Source organism: Oreochromis niloticus, linkage group LG3 (genome assembly GCF_001858045.2).
Source record: "Oreochromis niloticus isolate F11D_XX linkage group LG3, O_niloticus_UMD_NMBU, whole genome shotgun sequence".
NCBI classification, from domain to species: Eukaryota; Metazoa; Chordata; class Actinopteri; order Cichliformes; family Cichlidae; genus Oreochromis; species Oreochromis niloticus.
The window spans coordinates 46,101,819-46,128,662 of record NC_031967.2 but is presented as its reverse complement, the minus strand read 5'-3'; the positions used below and the strand labels follow the sequence as shown (position 1 = coordinate 46,128,662).

Genomic DNA, 26,844 nt, shown 5'->3' with positions numbered 1-26,844 from the left:
TGATTCTTCCTCACTGTTTTTTCTTCTGTGTGATGTTGGTTTTCATTATCTTTCCTTATTTTAAGTTCTATCTCATCTTTCTCTCTTTCCCTTCGTGTCTCTGATTGAAGCCTCCTCTGGTTTTCCTCTCTCTGTTGTTCTGCCTCCAGTTTTTCTCTCTGTGTCTCCTTCTGTGCCATAAACACAGAATCTAGATTATTTCCTTCATCACTGTTTTCCTCTGCTCTCTGTTTCTCAGTGTCTGACTCTTTCATGTCTACATTTCTCTGCATCTGTCTTTTTTCTACAAGCTGTTTTTGTTGTGTCTCTTTTTCTCTCCGTGGTTCCTGATCACTGCTCAGATGAAAACTAAAATCAAAGGACTTCTTTTCCAAATACTATCGGCTCTTTGAGTTTTTCTCTAAGGGATAAAAACTGAAGTCCTGAATATTTTTTCCTGCTTCCATCTTCTTCTTTCTTCCTCCTTCAGCCCTGTTAGATAACACCTCCCACTCCATGCAGGCCACCCTGACAACTGAGCAGCTCCCTCAGTGACAGGCTGCTAATCCTACGATGTGAAAAGGAGAGATTTTGGAGGTCTTTCCTTCCAGTTGCTGTCAGTAAATGTACAACAGCAGTGAATGCACACATTTAAAAACACACCACAGATGCACACGCTGGGCTCTGCACATAACCATAAACAACCCCAAAGTGGATTTGGTTGTCACAAAAAGTGCTGATGGTTAATTGGTTTTTGTTACAGTTAATTTAAATATCTCCATTTTGAGCTTTGATTTAACAGCAATTTAAGTTGTTTCAGTGATCAGCAATTCATGCAGGAGCAAAAAGCCTGACAACCAACAACGGTCTATCATATATAAAATATATATTCAAAGCAATGGGAGGTCTAATGTTATCTGTGCATTTTATTTCAAAAAAAGACCTTCTTCAGTCACTTGTCACTGTTTATGCATACTGCCTTGTAGTGTTATAATGTGAAATGACACCTGACACTGTCCTGGTATTCAGTGGATGTTGTACTGCATAATGAATGATTTCTTGTAGCTGACTGGAGATAAGCTGTAGTAAAATAAGTACGTCTTCAGCTCTCTTACAGACACTGTTTGTGAGGAACAATTAAAAAACAAAACACATGCACGCTTAAAATACTATCAGCACGTTCATTTTATTCTTTCTTCCTTAGAGTCTGATTTTGATTTCTCTGAGCCCTCGTACACACACATACACACACACACACACACACACACACACTTTATATGTAACTTGTTCAACTCAGTAACATCAGTGCTGTTAGTGAGCTGTTACTGATAGTAGTGAGTTGTAGCTAGTATAACAGACTAGAAAACTAATCACATCTGCTATTGAGTCACAAACTTTTGCAGCTCTTACAACTTTAGCAGCAAAATTATATATTTTTTATAACTTTTGTAAATCTTTTTATTTTTAATCTTTTTTAAGTTACAAGTATGAAATTATATAGCAAACTCTGCTTTTTTTGTGAGTCTGCATGGAGCCTGAAGCAGAAAGCCTGAGTTGATAAGCACTGTGATGATTCTCATTATCACCTACTGTGGTTTCAGTGGGTGATAACACCAAGTGAGCCTGATATACTCAACTTGCTTCATTGTATAGCCTTACTTAGTCATGATGGTCTGTGCTAGACTGACAGATTCCTCAACCTCTTCTCATTACTTTATTTATATCCAGATGTTGCTCCATCCTCTACTGTATTTCTTACTTTGAGGTCCTTCTTTCTCTTTGTTCTTCCTGTGTTTTTCATTAATGCTGATTTCTGTAATTGTTTCCATTTTGTAATCCATCTCCACTTTAATATCCCTGCTGATTGACGGTATTGTGTCTCTTCCTGGCCCCTCGGTTTCTCTGCTTTTATTTCTGTCTCCTTACTCTCTCTCTGGTTTCCCCTTTTCCTTCTTCCTCCTCAGGTTTATTTCTGTCTTGCTGTTTTTCTTTTGTGTGATGTTGGTTGTCTTTTTGTGTTAGAATCTTCATCTCATTGTTCTCTCCTTTCATTCCTGTCTCTGATTGAAGTGCCCCCTGTTTTTCCTCTTTCTGTTGATCTATTTCCAGCGGTTTCATTTTCTGTGGTGAAATCCCTAAGGGCAGATTAACTTAGGTCTTATTTTTCTTTGACCTCTTTTTCTTGTTGTTTAGCTGCTTCATGTCCACATCACTTTCTGTTTCTCTTTCTTCTACAAACTGCTCTTCTTGTTCTCTCTCTGCCTTCTGATCAAGATTAAAATATATTCCCAGTTCCATAGAACTTGATTTTCCTGACATCAGCTCCTCTTTGTGTTTTTCTGATAGTGGTAATAACTGAACCACTGACTCCATCATCTTCTCTCCTTCATCTTTACCTCCTTCAGCTTTCACTCTTCTTCCTGTTATTTCATCTTCTTCATGTGTTTTTTTTTATCTGTTGTAGACTGAGAATCATTTTCAATACTTTTCAATACTGTCTCTCTTTCTGGCCTCTCCATATCCCCTATTAGCTCTGTTTCTGTCACATGCTGATCTCGTGTTTCTTGCTCTTCTTCTTCTCTTCCTGTCATGAACATCTCACTTTCTCCTTTTTCGACTGCAACCTTGAATTCACTGTTGTCCTTTTTTGAGTAAATCACCTTTTTTTTTCTGTTCTGATCGGATCCATCCTCCATGCTTTTCTCCTTTTTGTCTGTTTCTGTATAGAACCAGGTGAAACTCATTAGGTAATAAATTGTGTTTTCTTGATTCTTGTATCATTTATAAAAGGCAGAAATGAAAAAAACGTCCTAAAAATTACACATTACAATACACATTGAAAATTTAAATAAATACTAAAATGACCCATGTGCAAGACCTATAAACTAAACTGTGTGCATATACCCTTCCTGAGGATTTCAGAGCAACTACTACTTCTGTTATTATAACACTACACTGAACAATTTCAGAAACTGAACTCAGTTTGGAACTTACTGAATTTGCCTTGTGTTCGTTTCCACACAACGAAGGCGGCAGCAATACTTAGACAGAGGGCAACAGAGCCAATAACACCGAACTTTACAATTGGTTTGAATGATTTAGCAGACATAGGGACACCTTTGCCTGAAACCACAAAACACAGGACAACATTTCATTTATATAGAAATTACACTTCCAACTGTGATCAAATTTTTACATACACTCATCAAGGGTATAAATGTTATCATTGGGGTTTTAGTTCATTTTCAAAAAAATCATGACATTTGACTTTAATTTCGATTTACACTTTTTTATTATGTCAGGATTAGAGAAATTCTAAACATCTAAACAAACTCTAAACATCACATACATTCTGAAATTCTTTGTAGCTTACCACCATTAAAAAAGGTTTTGGACTTTTTCCCTTTTTTTTCAAGAGCTAATGTATGCTATTCTTTAAATTTCTGTTTATTTCTATTAAGAAAAATTGAGTTTTTATGTAATTAATTTGCAAAAACATGGGTAGGACTCAAAGTAATCGTCATAGTGTTGAAGCTTTAAATCCTAAAAATGCTAACAGATATTTTCTTCCTATGTTTTAAAATTGTTGCATCTTTCATTATCTTGTTATTTTGTACTATTTTATAACCAGTCAGTAATGTTAATAGGCTAGTTTATACATAAAAGGCTGTGCCATCTTTAGTATAAGGTCCCAATATGGTTTACAGCTCTAGAAAGAGAGTTTCTCAACTTTTTTCCTTCAAAAAAACCTAACAAATACAAAAATAAGAAAAAAGTAAAAAAGTAAAAGTAATGGTTGCTGACCACTGGTCTTTACAAGAAGTTGGCTGTAAAAGGAAACTTACAGACAATGAGCGGGTCAACAACAGCAGAGCATTCAATTAATGGAGGGATCATTTGTTTTGGCTTTGGGTTTTTTTAGATCAAGTCTAACTGAGCGTTCTTTCTACTGACAATGTTCAACAAAACAAAAACAAAACAAAAAAAACAATGCAAAAACAGGTAAGTAGGCCAATAAAAAATACACAAATAAATTTCACTTACTAAAGACAATGAGTGGAACAGTACAGTTTTTATCCAGTTCTGGAGAAAAGCATGTGTATATTCCCTCGTCAGACCTCTTTACATTGGGGATTTCTAGCCAAATGTATCCATGTTTCAGTTCATCAGTGAACAGAGATGTCCTGCCCTTGTAAGATGGATTTTGTAATTCAGGTCTCTCAGGCCATACATGGATGAATCTGGGGTCCAGGTCAGCTCTTGTCCACTCCACAGTCACGTTTGAAACGTCACTGACTGGGCCCAGGTAACAGTGCAAAATGACGTCATCACCAATCCATGCTGTCTCAAATAGACTAATGACCTTGGACTGACCTGAGAAGACAAAGGTTTGACTTTTATTTCACACAGAAAAGAACAGCATACATCATGACAATTACTATGCTATGAAGTAGTGTATTCACAGTGAGTGCAGTGGACTCAGTAGACTAAACTTGACTAATAAAGTCTTTTGTAGTCGAGACCATCATCAAAGATAAGGCTCTCAGTAACTGGTTAAAATCAAATGTCAGGAAATGACATCAGCATCAGTGACACCTTGTACATGAATCAAACAATCAATGCAGAGGTGTTCATGGAAGTGAAGATCAGGAATGCTGTAATTTATCTTTAAATGAGAGTATCAGAATAAGGAGGCCAGCAGCGTGGAAACCATGAAGCATCTTGGAGTCCTGAAAAGAACAAAAAAGGTCTTATTTAATCATTTAATTAATTTAATGTTTATTTAATATAACATTCTCATAGAATATGAAACTTAATTATTTAAAAACCATTTACAACGGCCTATATTCTCAGGACCACAATATTTCAACAATGTCAGAAGAAAAAATTGTTAAGGTTCAAAATATGTTGAGAGAGGAATCCAAAAATAACCACAGATCCGGTCCGGTGTGCAATTAGACGGCATTTTAATGAACACATGTGTGAGTCCGAACGCTGTGCAGATTTCAGCGTCGAACTGAACTTACAATATTTAGACAAAGGTTTTATAGGGTTGGCAGTCTTCCTGTTACCAGGCAGACTCAAACAAAGCATACGTCACTCCAAAACCACAATGACTTTTAACATAGAACATCATCTTCGCCTCGACGGCAGATGCTTCCTGTCTCCATCCTCGCTGTCGCTTATCTCTGGGACATCTGGTCCACGTTCTGCACAAAATGTCACTCATGCAGGCACAACTTTGCAGTCGCGAGCAAAACATGATTCACTCTCACCTACTAACTGAGTCTATCTAATTTGTGTGTGCGTGCACGTGCGGGGGCGCGTGCGTGCTGTGTACTGCGTACGTGTCATGACCTCTCTTACTATATGTGTCTGTATGTGTGTCTCGCCCTTAAATGCTCTCACCTCTCACCCGTTGCACTTCTGACCTTTCACCAGAACAGAGGCTCATCCTTACATATAATAACCTAACTGGAACTATATATGTAATCTACTGAATAAATGTTTTAATCAAAAGCCTCTACTAAAAGCTTAATACAGTTTCATATCCTACTCACAGTACTTGCATTCAGAGTCTGCTTTCCGTTTCACTTCTGCAAAAGCATGCCTTGCAGACGCATTTCCTGTCAGCCTGCAGTCAGCTTCTCACCCACTGAAGACTTCAGTATAAGAATACAAAAACATTCAAAAACCTTTAAATTATAAATTCAACTCCACAGTTTGAAGTGGTTATAACAACCTGTAATAAAGACTAATATAATACCCATATATTTGAACATCTGAATGCCTCTGAATGCAACATCACTATTAACATGAAATGGTAATGATGATTATAAAAATAGCAGCAAATAATAGCAGTAAAATATTTCTATTCTCAATAAAATAAATCTGGACTCTTGAGCCAGCATTTCTGTGTTTTGGACTTTTTTAATAGTCTCACTCTAGCTTCAAGTTTTGGTTCTCAGATAGTCAGATGTGGAGTTATATTTGCTGCTTAGCAGCTTTTTGGTGTCAGATTTAAAGGTTTGTAATATGGTCAAAGTTATAATTGCTAGATCCCGATGCACACGTCTTTTCCTGATCCTCTTTATGAGTTTGTGATATGTATGTAATACTGGACAACAGATTAATGGGACAGCAGTGCAGAGTTTTCAGAACTCACATTAGGACCCCCCCCCCCCCGCCTCATTAATGGGTGGCTTCATTATGTGCATAGAATCAAGCTCCTGATAATCTTTAGAATCATCTCATTTCTAGTTCACGTCAAAAAACAAAACAGAGCAACATCGTGCCCGATTTTCAGCCCCGATTTATCCTTGGCCAGGTGATATTCTGAAAAAAACACGGGCTTCATTTGGACACGCCCCCTTTGTTCCTCACAGCCCTGGGGCTTTATATCCCGACGTGATAAATACTGCTACTAAAATATTCTACCAATGAGGGTGAAATAAATTCATGATACGATTTTGATCAATGTGATATTTATTTTCGCGGCTATCTATAACTCCTAAAAGCGTACAGTAGCAGTAATGTAAGTCACTCCAACGGGGGGAAAAACTTGACGACGCTCACTTTAAATAAAGTTGGAGAACACGTGAAATACAACACCTGTAAAATCATCCACATACCTGAGGTTTGGTTCTGAAATGCTCCCAGATGTTCACAGCGGTCGGAGTCAAAGGGAGAAACTTCCCGGTTACCTGGACTGCTAAAAGCCTCACAAATTGCGCAACATCACGGAAACATCAACTTCTCACGGTTACCTAGAAAGTAAAAGGGTGTGGTCACGTTTTCGTCTTTTTGAAAAAACAAAAAGAACAAAACGGGTTATTAAAATAGCCATAGGGCTATTGCCTGTAATTAGAAAAACAACAACTTTAGATAGAAAGATAAATAAATAAATTAGTGGAGGAAATTTCAGTTTTGATAGATTTTACTGTGCAAAAGATTAGTTTCCTCCGGGTGTTATTTTCATTGCTGTCTTTTTCAATAACAGTAATCAGAAGATGGCTTAAGACTAAGAGGTGAGAAGAAGACGTTGATATCGTTCCCTCGCTGTTCTGCCAAAAGACTAATGTGGCCTTTTAAATGTTTGTCCTGTTAGGGTGCAACATGCTTGAAAGACATGGCACAAACATATTTGACATGTGTGGGCTTGGTGATACCTTTCCTTCTGTGACAGTAGTGTGTCATATATAATGGGGTGACCAACCGTCCTCTTTTTTGCACTTGTTTACTTGTAAAAGCCTATATGACATTTTTTATTTCACCATTCATTTACTGCACAGAGGAGGCACCGTTTAAATAAGTTAATGTTTTCTCTGAGCAAACAGTATTATTAGAGGTGCTCATGACTGGGCCAAGTGTCCTCTTTTTTTGGAAATCAAACTATGGTCACTCTAATATATAAGGTCCCAAATGTGTATAACATAATATTGTAGGTATACAATTTGGGGTCTTATAATGATGCAGGAAAAAAAGAAGAAAGTTTGACTGTGACACATAGTTTGAATAATAGTGTTGTTTTTTTTTATTGTGAAGACAGGATTTTTTATCTTTCCAAAATAAAATTGTATTGTTCTTAAATCATTCTTCAGTCTCATTTTATCAAATACTAAAGAGGAAGTCTAGTTTCTGTTTGTATCACTTGTTGCTTCAGTTCACATCAGGTAACTGACCTTCTTTAGCCATCATTAATTTTAATAATAAAATTCATTATGGTAAATCAGTTGTGTCTTATATATTCTGCTTTTCTTCTTGACTGCACTCAAGTGTTCAGTACAACATGTCGTCATTCACACACACAGATTCACACAAGCACATTTTTCTACATCCAAGTGCTTTCTAACATTTTCACATCCAGAGTAACTCCAGTTTCAATATCTTGTTCAAAGATACGTTGAGCAGCCAGGGATCACACAACCAACCCTTAAATTAGAAGGTGACCTGCTGAGCCACAGCCACTCCCTACATGTGTGAGGTGTACAAGATGACAAAAAGCTCCTGTGACAGGTTGAACTTGCTGAATGTATATAGGAAATAGAGCCTCTGCTGTCAGACCGTGGCATTCATGCACAAGCATCCACTGTATCAGAGGGCACACCCCATCACAGAGCCTAACTGTGAGCTGTTTTGTGTTATGTGGCTGAAAATCCTGCTTCATTAGCTCAGCTGGAAATAACAGCCTCAATGTTCTTTTTTAAACAAAATATTACTTGTAAACTCTCCAGTAATAAAAGGTTTTAATTCTGTGTTAGTTTCTTCTGGTGCAGGTATATAAAAAAAATAGAATCAGAAAAATTATGTGGAAATTATGTGATCACAGTTGCTTCATCATCATTCCCGGAAGAGGTGTGTGTGATAGTGGGAGTGTCCAAGGTATTATTTTTGTTTTGTTTTGTTTGGTGCAGGTTAAAAAGTTGGTTTCATCAGTGACTCTGTTTGTGAAGTGAATGTACTCCTTCACTCTTTCTCAAACCTGAACATTGTTTGTCAATGCAGCATCAATAATGACCAACACAACTGAAAAAAAGAAGCTTGTTTTACTCAGCTGGTGGACTTTGATGACACTTATGATATCAAACTTTTCCTAACCGATAATAAGTGGTGTAACTTCATGAATGATGAGGCTCATTTACTTTGCTGAATATTTTACTACCACGAAATTTGGGGCAGAAATTCACAGTCACTGAAAAATAAAGAGAATATTTTTCAGCATAAAAACTGTTTTCGTCATATGTCTCATCAATTGCTTGCTAGGTTCCCATAAAAATTGGCACAAAAATTTAAATATTGTCTTTATCTTTCTCTGGGTGGAAACAATGACCTTTGAACTCTCCTCAGTTATCAGTACAAGAAACAGCAGCATGGTGGAAAAGTGAAAACAATGAAAGGTGAGAAATATTAGTAATGTTATGATGATATGTCATCGTAAGGCCCCCATCCTCACTTCTCTCTGCATATTTACACTGACTCATGCATACACACACCATGAATAAGAATAAAGATCTTGTATGGTTTTCCTCACAAGTTTATATGTAAGGGTCCAAACTTTCTCCAGTTTTGCAGGCTGCTGATATGAGAGCAGTTCTCCTATTAGTGTAGTTCAGAATCCATGGAGTCTTTTTTTGTGGTGTGCGAATGTTGTTTTAATGTGTTGAAAGAAAACTCACAGAGCATCACAGAAAGTTTCTCTCCGTAAGGTCACATCTGTTATTAAGATAGTTTACCTGAGGCAGTCAGCACCTCTGATCCATGTCTCTGTGTTTTGTTAGTTATTCTTGTAATGATCTCCTGAACAGCTTTATTCTCTTTGATGGAAAATTTAACTTGGTAAATTATTAGTGATTGGACAACGCTGAATAAAAATGTAATATTGTTCACTTATCAGTTTGTATCAAATGGTGACTGAGAGTTAACAAAGGTCCAGGAACAGACACCAATACCCCAAACTGATGTCAGACTGATCTGAGACAGACAGCAGAAATGGGCAAGGTGTATCACTGGTTTTAGGTTACTTTTTTAAATTTATTTTTGCTTGCTTATGAGATCATAGACAGATCAGACCTAGAAACCAAACGGAAACAAGTAAACTGACTCTGAAAACTAACAAGAACTGAGAATCTTATTATAATAGTAATAATAGTAATAATAATAATAATAATAATAATAATAAAAGTCCATCTCAGATTGTTAAATGTATCAGCTTGATCTCATAAAGTCAGAGTACATGGAGAATAATAGAAGACACACATATTACTGTCAAATATGTTTTTAATGCATTTTGATGCAAGTTTCAAATTGACGTTCCTTTTGCAACAGTGTTTTTAAAATTTATTCAACATGAGCTTATCTTTTTGTTCTTCTGTAAATACTGAAAACTGAAGTCCTGAATGTTAATCCACCTCCATCTGCAGCTCCAGATCTTCATCATTTTCATTTAGACATTTTTGTTGTTCTGTTTGCAGTGGCGGTTTCTGCTGATCTTTGGGACATTTAATGGTTTATACAGTTTTGCTGTAAGCTGCATCATCAACCTTCATTTGATTATCATTTTCATTTTTTTCACAGCTTTTGAAATTCTGATGCTTGCTTGCTCTTCTTTCTTATGAACTTTCACTTTCTTGGAGGGCACAGTGCAGACCTCCTGAAGTTTCTGTTCATTTGAACGATTTCTACTCCTGTCATTCTTTTGATCAGCATCACATGTTGGATTAGTCTCCTCGTCCTGTTTTTCTTCCAGACAGTGGACTCCTCTCTCTGTGAGACTGACAGATTCCTCCAGCAGCTCTCTTTGATTTACATTCACTTGTTGCTCTGCCTGCAGCTCTCCTTCATGTGGGAGTTGTAGTTTTTCTCTCTCCTTGTCCTTCCTGTTTGCTTCATCAGCTTGGACCCATTGGTTAACGCCCAGCTCCCCACTCTCCACTCCCTGTGTTTTTTCTACAAGCTGCCCTTGTGTCTCTTTTTGTCTCCATGGTTCCTGATCAGTGTACAAAGGTAAGGGGAAATTAGAGGACTTTTCTTCTCCTAATAACATGGGCTCCTCTTTGGGTTCTTCAACCTCCAGCTGATCCTCGAGATCTTCATCATTTTCTTTCAGAAATTCTTGTGGTTCTGTTTGAACTGGCAGCCTTAGCTGATGGTTGGCCCATTCAGTGTTTTTATTCAGTTGTGCTGTTGCTGCATTTTGATTGTGAGCAAAATCATCAACCTCCATAAACTCATCATTTTGTTTGTTCTCGTACTTTTGTACCTTTTGCAAATTTTGATGATGCCCTTCTTGAATTTCCTCTTTCTTGACTGGTAATGTGCAGACCTCCTGTGGTTTTATTTCTTGTGTGTGTTTTCTCTACTCTGGATGTTGAGTCGATCAACATCACATGGTTGATCAGTCTCCATCAGCTCCTCCTCCTGTTTTTCTTGCAGACAGACGACTCCTCTCTCTGTGAGACTGACAGATTCCTCCAGCTGCTCTTTTTCATTTACGTTCACTTGTCGCTCTGCCTGCAGCTCTCCTTCATGTGGGAGTTGTAGTTTTTGTCTCTTCTTGTCCTTCCTGTTTGTTTCCTCATATGTGAGCCCTTCATTAACCTCCAGCTCCTTTCCCTGAGCTCTTTCTTTCCTCTCTGCTCCTCTCAGTTTCTCTGGCTGCTCTCTGATGTCTTCTCGGCTCTGTTGAGATGTTTCGTCTGGTTGTTTCTCGTGGTTTTGTCCTCGTGTTTTGTCTTGTATTTTCAGATCTGTATTCAGTGGAACTTTGCTGCTGACTGATGAAATCCTGCTCTCTGTCTGACCCCTCTGTTCCTCTGTTTTCCTCTCTGTCATTCCCATGTTGTCCCTCTGGTTTTCCTCTCTCTGTCGTTCTGGCTCCAGTTTTTCTCTCTGTGTCTCCTTCTGTGCCATAAACACAGAATATAGATTATTTCCATCATCTCTGTTTTCCTCTGCTCTCTTTTTCTCAGTGTCTGACTTTTTCATGTCCACATTTCTCTCCATCTGTCTTTTTTCTACAAGCTGCTCTTGTTGTGTCTCTTTTTCTCTCTGTGGTTCCTGATCACTGCTCAGATGTGAAGTTAAAAACTTTACATCTGAAATCAAGGACGTAAAGGAACTAAGCTGTAAGGACTTTCCTTCCTTTACTAACACTATCGACTTTTTGAGTTTTTCTCTAAGTGGTACTAAACAAAGTTCTATACAATCTTTTTCTGCTTCCTTCTTTTTCTCTCCTTCACCTTCAGCTCCCTCGGCTTTTATTCCTCTTCCTGTCATCTCCTCTTCATTTGTTTGTTGTTCTGCTGTAGACTGAGACACATTTTCAGCCATAATAAACTGATTTATCCTGTCATCACCTGTGCTGCCTGTTTGTATTTCATCTTCATTTCTCTGTTCTCCTCTGATGTCCACATTATGTATTTCATATCTTCCTCTCCTGCTCTGTTCTTCACGTGTTTCTTGTTTCATTTCAAACTGAGACCCAGTTTCAGCCACAGCAGATGTTTTTGTTCCTGAACTGTCGGCATCCAGTTCTTTGCTCTGTTTCTTTTTGGTTTTTTTCTTGATCATTTTCTTCTGTTTCTTTTTCCTCTTTTTCTCTCCACTGTTGTCCACATCGCCCTCTTCGTCTCTTCCTTGTACTTCATTTGTTTGTTGTTCTGTTGTAGACTGAGACACTTTTTCAGCCATAACATCCTGATTTATCCTGTCATCATCTGTGCTTCTCAAATGTATTTCATCTTTATTTCTCTGCTCTCCTCTCATGTTCATATTTTGCTCTTCTTCTCGTCCTCTCCTGCTCTGCTGTTCAGGTGTTTTTTCTTTCATTTCCAATTCAGGCTCTTTTTTAGTGATGACAGACAAACTCATCCTCTCCTCTTCTGGACTCTTGGTGTCCTGCCTGTGCTCCGTTTCTTTCTCATAATCACCTTTTTGTATTTCTCTTTCCTCATTTAACTTTTTCTCTCCACTGTTGTCCACATCATGCTCTTCTTCTCTTCCTGTCACGTCCTGTTCTTCATGTGTTTCTTGTTCTATTGTAATCAAAGACTCTCTGTCATTAGATGGATTTATTCTTTCTTCTTGTGGACTCTTGATGTCCTTCATTCGCTCTGTTTCTAAAACAAGCTGATCTTGTTTGATTTCTCTTTTATCTTCATGTATTTGCGCTTCTCTTCTGTCCACATCATCATCTTCTTCTTTTCCACTCATGAGTGGTTCACTTTCTCCTTTTAACCCAATTTCAGCTCCGTCCTCCTCACTCTTCTTCTTTTCTGTATGTATAAAGAAGCAGGAGAAACTGATGAACAATATGAAACACAGTTCTTCTTGCTGTTTGTAAAAGGATAAAACTGAAGAAACTTACAATCTCAGAATTTTTAGAAATTTATATTAAGCTACAGCTCTTTTGCACACATCTCTTTCACACCTCCATATTTTGTCTCCTTTCTGTCTTCATTTATTTATTTGCACTATTTGTATTTATATGTTCTATTTCTATTGTATATATTAATCAGCATCTGTGGGAGGACAGCAAAGAAAGAATTACATTGCACAATGAAATGGCTTTTTTCTCTTGTGACACATGACAATAAACACCTTGAATCTTGAATCTTGAATTACCTGAATAAATGAGCAGTGTGTAGGGTTTAGTGGCATCTAGTGGTGAGTTTACAGATTACAACCAAGTGCTTACAAGTGCACAGATACAGCAACAGACACCACATGTGAACATTTCAACTAATTTGCATTCTTATTGTAAATCTCATGGACATGATGGTACACTAACAAAAAATGAGCGCGTGCAGACATTTGTTCACAGCCTCCAGCTCTGTCTGTGACGACCAAACCTATGCTTCTTGGATCAAGAGAAACCTCTCAGACTAAATGATGTGGAAAATACTGACTTCTGTTTCAGGTTCATAGGACATCCTGAAAGTCATGGCTAAGAAAACACAAACTTATTTATTTTAACCTTCATTTAACCAGGAAGATCCCATTGTGATTAAACCTTTTTTTCAGGGGAGACCTGGCCAAGATAGGCAGCAGCGAGTGTCTCACAGTTACTGAAAGTACTCAATTAAACACAGGCAGCAACAACACACATGCAAAAAAAAAAAAAATCAGTTAGAATAACAATCAATCAAACACCCCGCAAAGAGCCAATATTTGGTTTGTTCAATCTGGGATCATTTAGAAACATGTGGTTTTTGGTTTTTCAGTGTTTTGCACTGTTTATTGTGCCCTTTTATTTATTTTCAACCCATGCATGCTGTTCATAGCACCACATGTTTGATTTCATACAGGTAGTAGAGTCCACCTGATGTTCTTCCTGATGCAATCCCAATGGGATTTTTGTCTCTTCCCAGGATCAAATCAGGGATCTTTCACTCACTAGGCAAACATTTTATGCATCTGCTTCAAAAGTATTCTTTTACTACAACAAGTAGGCATATTTCATGGGAAGAAGAAGACTTCATACCGAGACTATATAGTGATATATATTGACTTTAGAGAGCAGAAATAGGCACATGGAATCTGAAAATGTTGTGCAGAGTTTCACGTTAGGCGAGGAAGCTCATTTATTTAGTGCTGATGGTAATGAGCAAAAATATGTCACTATATGAAAATAAATACTATAATGTATTAGTATATCAAAATACATGTTGGTGGAGTTTGACTTCCTCTACTACAGAAACATGTCAACGCAACACAGATGACTGTGTGGAAGTGAAGCCATTCAAGGGTTAAGAAAATATTTGCACTGTTCAGGTGATTCTACACTAATGAAACCATAATTAGAAATTTTATTTTCAGTTTGTGCCAGTAGATCCCTTTAAATCCAACACACTAGACCTTAAAATGATTAAAAGGGATTTGAATTGATTGTTGAGAAAAACAATCAAATAAATAATTTATGAGGCTCATTAATTATTATTTTAACAAATGATGGGGAAACTTACTGCATTTGGCTCGTCTCTTCTTCCAGACAACAAAGGAAACGGCAAGAATCAGAATGAGCACAACGAGAGCACCGATGACCACAGCAATGATATTTGGGTCATTAGTTGGATTACTGGGAGGACTGGAAGGACTGATGACAATGAAGAAATCGTCTGAAATAACAACAGCATGTAGAGTAGTTCATATATCATTTGAACAAAAATATCCAGCTATTGAAGGGAATTCACATCATTACTTCACATATGAGCTTTACCTGGAACATGTATGTGTGTCTCTCTGCTCTGGTTGGTGTTCCTCTGTTGGACTCTGCAGGTGATGTTGTTGCTGTGTCTCTTCTCCACAGTCACTCTGCTGCTGACAGTATAGAGGTCATCAGGACCTCTGAGGGTCTCTGTAGGTCCAGCAGAGAGGAGGTTTCCCTCACCGTCCAACCACAGCAGCTCAGGCTCTGGATACCAGCCTGCAGACTCACACTGTAACACCACCCTGCTGCTGATGGTGCTGTTAATCCATGCAGCAGGTGAAGAGGCAGCACCTGGAAAACAGAACAGTGACAAAACAATGACTTGAAAAGTTTTTTGTTTTTTTTTTTCATTTTAGTTCATTAAGTGTCAGATTACAGGCGTGAGAGCTGATCATACTTCTTACATCAACTTTTTGCTCAATGAATGGTAATGTTGGTTTAGTGGTTGTTAAAAAAACACTTTGAATATGGTCAGGAGGTGCACAAGAAGAATCCCCTAAAAGGACTATGAGCCAAAACAAGTACACTGTAGACTGATACTGTAGAGGTTTGTGAGTCAGCTTAAAGCAGGTTCTATTTTACTTTAATTTAACTATTTTAAAAAAAACTAAAACATTTGAACTGATAATATTTTCACTTACCAACAACAAGCTGAACTGTAGTGTATCTGTCCAACTCTGGAACAAAACACCTGTACGTTCCCTCATCAGACAGTTTGACTTTGGAGATTTTCAGTGAAATGTTTCCATTCTTCAGTTCATCTGTGAACAGAGACGTTCTGCTGGTGTAGGATGGATGTTTTTTAGACTCCAGGTCCACACCATGCCGCGACAGGAGGACAAATCGGGGATCTAAGTCAGCTCTCGCCCACTCCACAGCCAAACCAAAAGCATCCATAACAGGGTCGAGGTTACACGGCAAAATGATGTCATCACCAATCAAAGCCACTACTGGCTGAAGAGGACCGATAACCTCTGACTGACCTGAAGAGAAGAAGGTTTCATTTGGTAAATGAAGTAAACAACAGGAGTAAACACTAAATACATGTGCCTGAAACAGCTGAATTGTATTCACACCAGATTAAGATTAGATTTTTCACAGTTTAAGAAATTAAAATGTTTCCAGTCCTAACCCCTTACAAGGGCCAATATGCGTTAACTCATTAATGCATATTGGCCAAATTATTTTCCCCAATAATTATCATTATTGGGAAAGTGTGAAAGTGTGATTTCCACTTGAAATATATATATATATGTGTGTGTGTGTGTATATATATATATATATATATATAAAAAAAACACCCAGCACGCCCCTGCGGGCGGTTTATCCTTCAAGCTCGGGTCCTCTACCAGAGGCCTGGGAGCTTGAGGGTCCTGCGCAGTATCTTAGCTGTTCCCAGGACTGCGCTCTTCTGGACAGAGATCTCCGATGTTGTTCCCGGGATCTGCTGGAGCCACTCGCCTAGCTTGGGAGTCACCGCACCTAGTGCTCCGATTACCACGGGGACCACCGTTACCTTCACCCTCCACATCCTCTCGAGCTCTCCTCTGAGCCCTTGGTATTTCTCCAGCTTCTCGTGTTCCTTCTTATATATATATATATATGTATATATATATATATATGGAGAGAGAGAGAGAGAGAGAGAGGCTGTGGTCTATCACACCAGGCAAGACCCCAGGTAAGTCCTGAGGTCAAAATGGGAGAGTGACCGAGTTAAGATCCTGTGGGACTTCCAGATACAGACAGACAAAATGGTGGTGGCTAACCAACCGGACAAAGTGGTGGTAAACAAACAGAAGAAGACGGCTGTAATTCTAATTCAAATTTTATTTGTCACACACACAACCATACACAGCATGGCATGAGATGAAATGCTTATAGTTGACCATTAAATGACAGTATTTTTACAGTAAGATATACAAATTTACAGGTTATTACAAAATTTACAGATTTAACTTAGAAATTTACACTAAAAAATGTGCAAATAACAGTTTACATAAGAGATTATTGGTCAAAAGAGATTATAAATTATAGGAAGTGTGCAAGAAGAAAAACCAGAGTGAGTGTGGTGATGTGATGTGTGTCGGAGAGTCCTGTCCTACACCTGGTTCAGGGCCCGAATAACCTGGGGGAAGAAACTCCTCCTCATTCTTTCTATTTTGGCCTTGAGGGAGCAGAAGCGCATCCCAGACCTCAACAGTGAGAAGAGTCCATTGTTGGGATGGGAGAGGTCCATCATAATCATCCTAGCTTTGGTCTTGCACCGTTTGGTGTATAGATGGACAGCAGGTCAGGAAGCTCTGATTGAATGATGCGTTCGACCGAGCGCACCACTCTTTGCAGATCTCGTCTGTTCTGCTTGGTGCTGTTCCCAAACCAGGTGCAGATGTTTGCCTTCAGGACGCTCTCGATGGTGCAGGAGTAAAAGTTCTTGAGCGCCCTCAGTGGCAGATGGAAGTCTCTGAGTCTTCTGAGGAAGAAGAGACGCTGACGGGCTGATCTCAGTGAATACCGGTGCTAGCTGGTCAGCGCAGGCTCTCAGGACCCAACCAGGGATTGCATCTGGTCCTGCTGCCTTCCTGGTGTTCACCCTCCTGAAGGTGTTCCTCACGGCATGGTCTGTGATGATGAAGACGTTGTCTTCACTGGTGCACTCCGGGCGCGCCCAACCATTTGTTGTTTTAATTGCTGCCGTAAAACCTGTTCAGCTCATCAGCTAGTGAAGCGTCGGCATTCATCACTGATGAAGCTGGTTGTTTATAGTCCGTTATTGTCCACAGTCCCTTCCACAGGCTCCTAGAGTCACACTGTCATAGCTGTGAATCTAGTTTTTCCCCGTAGCTCTGCTTTGTCTTTCTGTGCACATTCTAAGACGCAGCCTTGTTTAGGTCCATATTACTGGAAACGAGCCCTTCATTGTAGGCAGCAGTGCGTGATCTCAGAGCGTTACTGATGTTTTTAACCACCTACGGCCTCTGGTTGGGAAACGTTCGGATGATATGGTAAATGGCCTGTATTTATATATGATAGTTCTTTCTGCTGTGTCGTCCGCTAGTTTCCTGATAAATCCCACAACCGCTTCTGTAAACATGTTGATGTCATCAGAGCTGCGCTGAAACATGTCCCAGTCTACATCATCCAGTGTGTCCTGCAGCGCGGTCACTGATTGGTACGTCCAGCAAACGACCTCCCTCCTGATTGGTGCTTGCTGCTTTAGCCTTTGTTTGTAAGCAGGCATGAGGAAGATGGCGGCATGGTCCGATTTTCCAAATGCCGGCAGAGGCTGAGCCTTGTAGCAGTTCTTGAAAGGGGTGTAGCAGTGGTCTAATGCCCTAGTGCCCCTGGTGGGGCAGTTGATGTGCTGGTGAAGGTTGTGAAATGTCAGTTTGAGATTTACTCTGTTAAAATCTCCCATAACAATGAATGCGGCATCTTGGTGAAGTGCTTGTTGATGTGTGAGAGCCTCATGTAGCTCACATAAGGCAGTGTCCGAGTCCGCGTGAGGCGGAATATAAACAGTGCAGGCAATGACCACAGTGAATTCCCGAGGGAGATAGAAAGGGCGACATTTAACAATCAAAAGATCCAGATTGGGCGAGCAGGAGCGTGTGAGTGGGGAGATGCTCGCACTGTCGCACCATCTGTTGATCACCATCAAACACACTCCGCCACCTCTTTTCTTCTCCGACTCCGTTGTCCTGTCCATGCGGTAAACCAAAAAGAATCCCGCTGACTGCACGGCGTGGTGCGGTATCGCTGGGTTCAGCCAATTCTCGGTGAAGCAGAGGAGGTTGCAGTCCCGAAAGTCTCTCTGGAACTTAATTCTGGCTCTGAGGTCATCAAGCTTGTTCTCGGTGGATTCAACATTAGCTAGCAGGATACTGGGCATGGGTGTGCAGTGTACGTGAGCCCGTAACCTGTTCCTGATGCAGAATATTGATGGATTTCTCCACAGTGTTCTATTTTTCATTTTTGTGGTGTAAGTGGTGGAGGCAAGATTTTTTTTTTCCATGAGGCCCAAAATGGGTCCCGGTGGAACCCCTGAGTACATATTATCATGACACAAATTGCTTCTTTTTTTTTTTTTCACTTTGACGGTCAAGGTGAAACATAAATCACAAAATTGTAACAACAGTATAATATTGCAACAGATTACTAAATTTTAGAATCCCTTGCTGATGACTGCTGTTACAAAATATTAATTTCGGTATTGCTCACGTGCATCCAATTTCATACTGGACACAAGTAAAAGTAGCTCTCAAAGAGGAGTAGTGGAGCTATTAGCACACCAGGAGGACCTCAAAGTTTGTGTATATAAATCACTGTTGTAGAATTTTAATAACACTGATGAGTTCTACCTCTGTTACACGAAAGTGTTTCACTTACCTCTGCATGAGTGTATCAGAGCAAAAAGAGCAGCTGCGTGGAAAACCTGGATGCTGCATCGATCAAACAGAACCATAAAGGTTCGTCCATCTCTCACATGGAGCATGGTGCTATTCTGAAAGTAGAAATGAAACAACATTGTTTAAACAGGTAAAACCTGTTTAACAGATGGAGAAAACATCATTTTATCAGCTTAATCATCATAAGTAGTCTAAGTTGGAGTTTAAACTGACATTATCATAAGTAATGTTGATCAGTATACAGTATAATGCTGCATAATGTGTTGTCGTGAAACGTGGAAAGAGAGAAGTCCCCCAGGCTGCACTTTTCTATCACAGCTGAGGGGATAAAAGGACTTGACTCACAGTCTTATGTGTTAAAAATGGTTAGAGTGTTAAAACAGAGCTTTTTGCTGTCTGCTAGTAAGTAGATCATCTTTATTCTTAATCAAATGTATAAGCCTGATCAATATGTTAGCAGAAATGTAGTCTGAGTAGTGAAAATGTCTGTTCTAATGTCTAGATTTGTGTGTGTAGATGAGATCCATTATCAACCTTTTTATTCATGTCTGAGTTTGAGAAGATAAGAACTGTGTCGTCACACAGAATCATGAATCATGTGTGATTTTGCTGATAGTTAATTATGCTGAATACTGATGAGAACATAATGCAAAAATATAAATATGGTTCAGTTTGGTGAAATGTTTAATAAGATTAAAAGTTAAAAAAAAAAGAGTGATTTGAATGCAGACTTGACAAAGCATTAATTGGGATACCTGGATGTGTCTGGGTCAGTGGTGGAAACACCAGCAGAGGTGCCAAGGGGTGTTTGGCCACAGTGAACTTACAATTTGACTTGGATCTGACTCTATTTCTGCTCGTCATCACCGTGTTAGATTATAATTATGAGAAGGATTTGGACTTCCATGATTTTCCAGGTGGACTGCAGATTCTCACGACTTCCAAGGTTTTCCCTGTGGATTATAAATTTGAGTAGATGTGGGTATCAAGAAATTCTGCTCTTCAGATTATTTCCATCAATACTGAGTATTTAAGTGGAACACATCTTCAGTGCTGGAAGTGCCACCATCCTTTCTCCCCTCAAAGATAAGAACAAAATCAGCATCAGCTGAGTGGGTGGGTTAATTAAATAAGTATATTCTTTTTATTTTTTGTTTTTGCTTTGCTCCTACCAAGCTGTTTTAATAAACTCTTTTGTGATTAAACTCTAAACTGTGGAGTTCCCCTTTGAACCCATTGTGAAACAATAAAGGTATAAATCTGAGTATTAATCTATATTAGTCCAAATAGGTCAAATAGTTTGCTCTAGCCTTTCCAAGTAACATCTTTGCTTGGAGACTTCCAGGCTTCTAAAATCATCTCAGATTCACAGAGACCTGCATTATCTACTGGGTAAGACTCATAGGGTCAGAGAAGACTTTGTTATCAGAGAGCCAAAATCACTTTCCTCTATAGCGATTTTTTGGGCTTACCGATCGACAGAGTCAGCTAAATAGTTTGCATTAAGTTTTGTTTGTTTATGTTAAAAAAACTAATTTATCACCTAGGTTGACCGGGCCTCAGCAATGCATGGCAGAACAATTACACATAATGACATAAAAACATTTTATTTTAATGTCAAATAGTTTTTCACTTTTGAACACACACACTGTTGTCAGGTTTTTGTTTTTTGTTGTTGTTGTTGTTGTCAGAAAAAATTAGCTTTCAAAAATTTGTCCAAGCAGTTGTTAAAAAACATTGCCTTGTTTCAGTGTCTTATTTAAGACTATCATTTTTTTTTTTAAGTATTATTAAAGACTCAAGGTCTAGATTTTTGCAAAACGTTAGGCCCTCAGTGAGATCTCAAAACTGTTTTCAACAAGATGGAATTTTGCAAAAATATGACTGATTCAATTTATAATCTAAAGATTTGAGAGAATGGGTGCCCCCTACTGGAAGCTAAGATACAATTAAAATTTCAGGGACAATTAAACCGTAATCACGGTGAGAAGGTAAATCGAAGCGGAACTTGCGACTGGTTTGAGTTCAGACATCAACAGAATAAATGCAAAATAAATAAATAAGAATAAAAATACACGTCTTCCCTGTGACTGTACTGCAATCTTACATAAGTTTAGTTTCACTTTCATGTGCAATAAAAGAACGACGTGGTCGACAACAGATCTAGACTAAAACATGTTTGTTTTTAATATATAACAATCTGAAAAGCGGAATAAAGCTTTGTTAAATCATCATTCGTGATTATATGACGTCACTGACATTAGAGGGCATTTAAAAAAGGACCCAAATGATCACAAACTACACCAATATGAGAAATTCTCCGAAAGTAACCTGGTTGTAATCCTGTTAATATGTAAACTAATGAAAGCACCATTAATGATTTTCGATAGAAATTCAAAACTAGCTATAATTTTGAAACTATTCAAGTAGAGGAGACAACGCCACTCCCACAGGACAAAAATTCCACCGCTGTTATTTATATATTATTCATACACACTGTCAGAAGCAGTATCTTTTCATATACACATACCTGCCGCCTGTTTCTGAAAATCCCCAACCTGATATATAACATCGAAGTCAAGAGAAGTTGGAGAAAAGATGACAACTTCCGGTCACCTAGATAATAAGGCATGTTTCCTGTCTGCAGGTGTCGTTTCTTAGAACGATGAACATCCGGATGAGACTCACTGTTACTTTAAACTGTAATATGTTCATGTTTTTAAATTTGTTGCATTTAATTTGCAAAATTAAGACTTTAAACAGCTCTAAAAATCTTTTTTTTTTTTTGAAGACGTTTCCTATGACAGACGTTTCTTTCTGTCATAGGTTGCATGTTTCATAATTGTCCACATGGTGGCACTATAAGATTGCAGTTGCTCGCTGGTTTTGCTGTTGAAAGAGAGTTTTTCTTTCTTTCTTCCCACTGGCCCCAAGCACTTGCTCAACGGAGGTCATGTGATTGTTGGGATTCTATCACTATTATTTTGCCTTCCTATATAAAGCACCTTGATAATACTCTTATTGTGATGAGGTGCTGTGTAAGTATGAATGAATTCAACTGAGTTCAATGGTTAGACTCAACCTGCTTTCTGGGTTTGGGCATAATTAATGTTGAGCTTAGTGAACTCCATTTCTGTGCGAGGTAAATTCAGTGATTGAAAATGTCTTAAAATGCTTACGTTGTCACTGCAGTCACCTGGAAATAATTGTGTTTTCTAGAAAAAGACCTTTAATTCTGTAGTGATAGCACATTGTTTCAGCAGCTTTAATTACCAAACATAAATAGCTTCTTCTTTTTTTCTTTTAGAGAGGCTCGTTTCAGTTGGTTTCAGAGTTGATTTACAAATTTTAGTTAATTTTCATTAGTGTGTTGCATTATTTTGATAGCTTATGTATTTAAGCTTGAAAACTTTAAGTTTACAATTAGATTTTTTTTTTTCTAGTGTGTCAAATCACAACAAAAATAGCATCATAGTGCTTTATCTTGTGGGCAAAGACACTACAATAATACAGGGAAACAGTCAGATAACTAGGAGCCCTTTGAGCAAGCACCTTGTGACTGTGGGAAGGAAAAACTCGCTTTTAACAGGGCAAAACGTCCAGCAGAACCAGGCTCAGTGAGGGACAGTCATCTGTCATGCAACTAATGTTTATATGCAGATTTGTGAGTGAGTGAACAAATGTGAGTAGAAATACTCCAATACTGCATCAAGGGAAGCCCTAACTACATGCTTTTTAAAGGAAAGTTTAAGCTCAAGCTAGAAACCTTTATGGTTTTTGATTTAATTGTTTATTAAAGGGCAGCTGTAATCATACATTGGGTTGCCATGACTTTCACGGGTGAAGTAACACCTCAAACACTTTGGTCTCTGTCTGACCAAACTACCTTAGTCGTGAGAATCATTCAAAGCTGAGCATTCCTCCTGCAGGTCTGACCCAACATCAGTGCTGTGCTGATTGGTCCAACAGACCGTGCGTGGGTGTTACAGCCCTGGCCGGCTGGATATTTGATCTGTGCTGTGTCTTTAAGAATCTACAGGTCCTTCCTGATTGGAGAGCTGGCAGCGGCTGACTGGTCCCCTGATCATGTGGCTAGCATGCCACCAGCAGTTGTTGGCGGCAGCAGACCTGACTCAGGCTTCCAAATCCTGTGTTACTTGTGTGTGTGGTTCCTGAGGATAACAGAGTTGTGTATATAGTGTGTAAATCAGTTCACTTGTAAATAGACACTGAAACAGAAGGGGTGAGCGGCCTTATTATTTCCTGTATCGTTCTCTCCTGTTTATTTCAGTTAGGTAGTTAGGTGTAGCACTTTCTTTCGTTAGGTTTTTGTTTCACCTAGGGTTTTAGATAGCACCTCCTTTCCTGACTTAGCTTGTTTTATTTGTTATTTGTCCATTGTTCACCCGGGAGTTAAGTTTTCAGCGTAATCACAAATAAACCACCGTTCACTAAAAAAATTTGGCTTCTGGGTATGGTTTTGGGGACCATGGTCTGGTCCCCAAAACCAAGCCAAATATTTGTCACATTCCTGTACCCCTAGACCTGGGCGTAACAGTGGGACACTAGTAGCTGTGCTGAAAAGCCAGTTGATCTGGAAATGGTTACCTAGCTAAACGTTTCAACAAGTGGTATATGCAACCTGTTTGAAAGGAAATAATGAAGACACAGGTGAGGAGAGAGGAGGCGGTGAAGAGCTTCCTGTTACTGCAATAGACAGAGATGAGCACTGGTTCAGACACAAACTTGAATCAGAGACTCTTAATGCGTCTAAAGTGTATATTGTTACACACTGATGCTGTCATCTCGGAGACACTGAGCCAGATTCTCACACACACTTCTTACACTCTCTCATACTGACACTTATAGGCTGACCAAACAAACCGATTTATCACTCAAAGTTATTAAGAACATCGGACAGTCACTTTCTTTTTCTTCCCTCAGATGGTGCACAAGGTCACAATACTAAAGACCAAAATACAAGCAAACAGTTTCAAAGGAGCTTTTATGGTGCAGTGAATGAGGCCAGGACTGGTAAAGTTTAAAAACTGAACTAAGTACTGTTGGCATATTCTAACCATATGAATACCTACCTCATCAACATTTTTAGTTTTATTTTTTTCTTAAGCTTTTATTCCTGTTGCTTAAAAACACAAGAAGAATTTAAATTGCACTGATTGTTTATTTCGGTATCACTCTAACCTAAAAAATATAATACTGGAAGCTGGTTCCACAGAAGAGGGGCCTGAAAACTAAAGGCTATCCATCCCATTCTACTGTCTAATACTCAAGGAACAACAAGTAAGTCTGCAGTCTGAGAGCGATGAGCCCTAACGGGGTGATATGGTAATATAAGGTCTGAGCGGCCTAAAAGCTGAAGTAGAAATACACAGTATTTTTCACATAATATTAGCTTTAATAAATTAATTAAACTGACTTATTGTTAAGTATGCAAAGTTCATAAAGCTGTTTAATTTGATTTCAGTTCACTAAAATGTTTTTGAACTTGAAGTTGAATTTTAGTTTATAATCTAGCTAATGCTTATGCAAATGGCTCTAGAAAGGGTCATTTGCATTTTCTTTTTTAACCATCACTGTAATTGAGTTTTTACTAAATGCTTGATGAAATGAGAAGGTGAGGGGTTAAAATTTTTCCAAACCTAAAGATAAAAATGTTTTTACATTCTGTTATTATTATTGTTTTTGTTGTTGCTCTCACTCTTATTATTATTGAATTATTCATGCAAGCTCCTGTCCATTATCCAAGTAGATACAAAAGCACAGTGACTGTGTCACAAAAAGCTGAAAAGCAAAGACCAGGACTCTGACATAAAACTAAATTAATCATTAAAAAAGTTTAATCTTCAATATTTAGTAATACATTGTGTACAAAAGTATTTCCAATACATTTCACCACATGGTCACTAAAATATTTGATTTTGGAGCAAAGACAGGTGAGCAGACCAGCACTGTCTATGTGCATGTGCATGGCCATGCTGCTAAAAAGACAGCAAACAAATTCTGACATAAAACTACACAAAAATACAACAACATAATTATTTTTAATCATGATGGATATTCAAGACAGCAGGACACTCAAAGAAATTTTGAGTCATCCATTCTTAGTTCAAGCTGTAATCACTGTGGTCACAAAAATAAACTGAAAGATGTGTTTAAATTTTAATCATAGAGTTTATATCTCTAATTTCAGCTCAGGAAATTAAAGTTATTTAAAGTTAAATAGCTCCTGAACTTTCTGTGGTACTCATGTGGTTTGCTAACACAGGTGCTTGAACAGGCTGAAACTCCATCCTGCTTTTGTGAGGTATAACTGTCATTTTCCAGTTCCTCCACCGCATGCTCACTGTTTTTCTTCAGTCACTGTCTCTTTTTTACTTGAGCTGCTTTCCTTGTGTCTCTTCTTCCTCTCTGTGGCTCCTGATCAGAGTACAAAAGGAAAGAGAAATCAAAGGGCCTTTGATTGCCTTGTTTGATCAGTCTCCATTGGCTCCTCCTCCTGTTTTTCTTCCAGACAGTCGACTCCTCTCTCTGTGAGACTGACAGATTCCTCCAGCAGCTCTCTTTGATTTACATTCACTTGTTGCTCTGCCTGCAGCTCTCCTTCATGTGGGGGTTGCAGTTTTTCTCTCTCCTTGTCCTTCCTGTTTGTTTCATCAGCTTGGACCCATTGGTTAACCCCCAGCTCCCCACTCTCCATTCCCTGTGTTTTTTCTACAAGTTGCCCTTGTGTCTCTTTTTGTCTCCATGGTTCCTGATCAGTGTACAAAGGTAAGGGGAAATTAGAGGACTTTTCTTCTCCTAATAACATGGACTCCTCTTTGGGTTCTTTAGGGTGGGAATGTTCTTCAACCTCCATCTGATCCTCGAGATCTTCATCATTTTCTTTCAGAAATTCTTGTGGTTCTGTTTGAACTGGCAGCCTCTGCTGATGGTTGGCCCATTCAATGTTTTTATTCAGTTGTGCTGTTGCTGCATTTTGATTGTGAGCAAAATCATCAACCTCCATAAACTCATCATTCTGTTTGTTCTCATACTTTTGTACCTTTTTCAAATTTTGATGATGCCCTTCTTGAATTTCCTCTTTCTTAACTGGTAATGTGCAGACCTCCTGTGGTTTAATTTCTTGTGTGTTTTCTCTACTCTGGATGTTGTGTCGATCAACATCACATGGTTGATCAGTCTCCATCGGCTCCTCCTCCTGTTTTCCTTCCACACAGTCGACTCCTCTCTCTGTGAGACTGACAGATTCCTCCAGCTGCTCTTTTTCATTTACGTTCACTTGTCGCTCTGCCTGCAGCTCTCCTTCATGTGGGAGTTGTAGTTTTTCTCTCTTCTTGTCCTTCCTGTTTGTTTCCTCAGATTTGAGCCCTTCATTAACCTCCAGCTCCTTTCCCTGAGCTCCTTCTTTCCTCTCTGCTCCTCTCAGTTTCTCTGGCTGCTCTCTGATGTCTTCTCGGCTCTGCTGAGATGTTTCGTCTGGTTGTTTCTCGTGGTTTTGTCCTCGTGTTTTGTCTTGTATTTTCAGATCTGTATTCAGTGGAACTTTGCTGCTGACTGATGAAATCCTGCTCTCTGTCTGACCCCTCTGTTCCTCTCTTTCCTCTCTGTCATTCCCATGTTGTCCCTCTGGTTTTCCCCTCTCTGTCGTTCTGCCTCCAGTTTTTCTCTCTGTGTCTCCTTCTGTGCCATAAACACAGAATATAGATTATTTCCTTCATCTCTGTTTTCCTC

General features: G+C 38.8%; 2 protein-coding genes across 2 annotated transcripts; both read right to left on the bottom strand.

Moving 5' to 3' along the window:
* Positions 1-9,738: 9,738 nt before the first annotated feature.
* LOC109199460 (uncharacterized) lies at positions 9,739-26,816 on the bottom strand. Its single transcript, XM_019354834.1, has 2 exons — positions 25,928-26,816; positions 9,739-10,528 (listed from the first exon to the last, which is right to left on the bottom strand). The coding sequence occupies exons 1-2, from the start codon at positions 26,297-26,299 to the stop codon at positions 10,022-10,024; spliced, it is 879 nt and encodes a 292-aa protein (XP_019210379.1). The 5' UTR covers positions 26,300-26,816; the 3' UTR covers positions 9,739-10,021.
* LOC100695076 (glutamic acid-rich protein) lies at positions 10,658-20,045 on the bottom strand. Its single transcript, XM_019354826.2, has 6 exons — positions 19,848-20,045; positions 19,073-19,187; positions 15,328-15,669; positions 14,696-14,977; positions 14,442-14,594; positions 10,658-12,752 (listed from the first exon to the last, which is right to left on the bottom strand). The coding sequence occupies exons 2-6, from the start codon at positions 19,176-19,178 to the stop codon at positions 10,813-10,815; spliced, it is 2,823 nt and encodes a 940-aa protein (XP_019210371.2). The 5' UTR covers positions 19,179-19,187; positions 19,848-20,045; the 3' UTR covers positions 10,658-10,812.
* Positions 26,817-26,844: the final 28 nt, after the last annotated feature.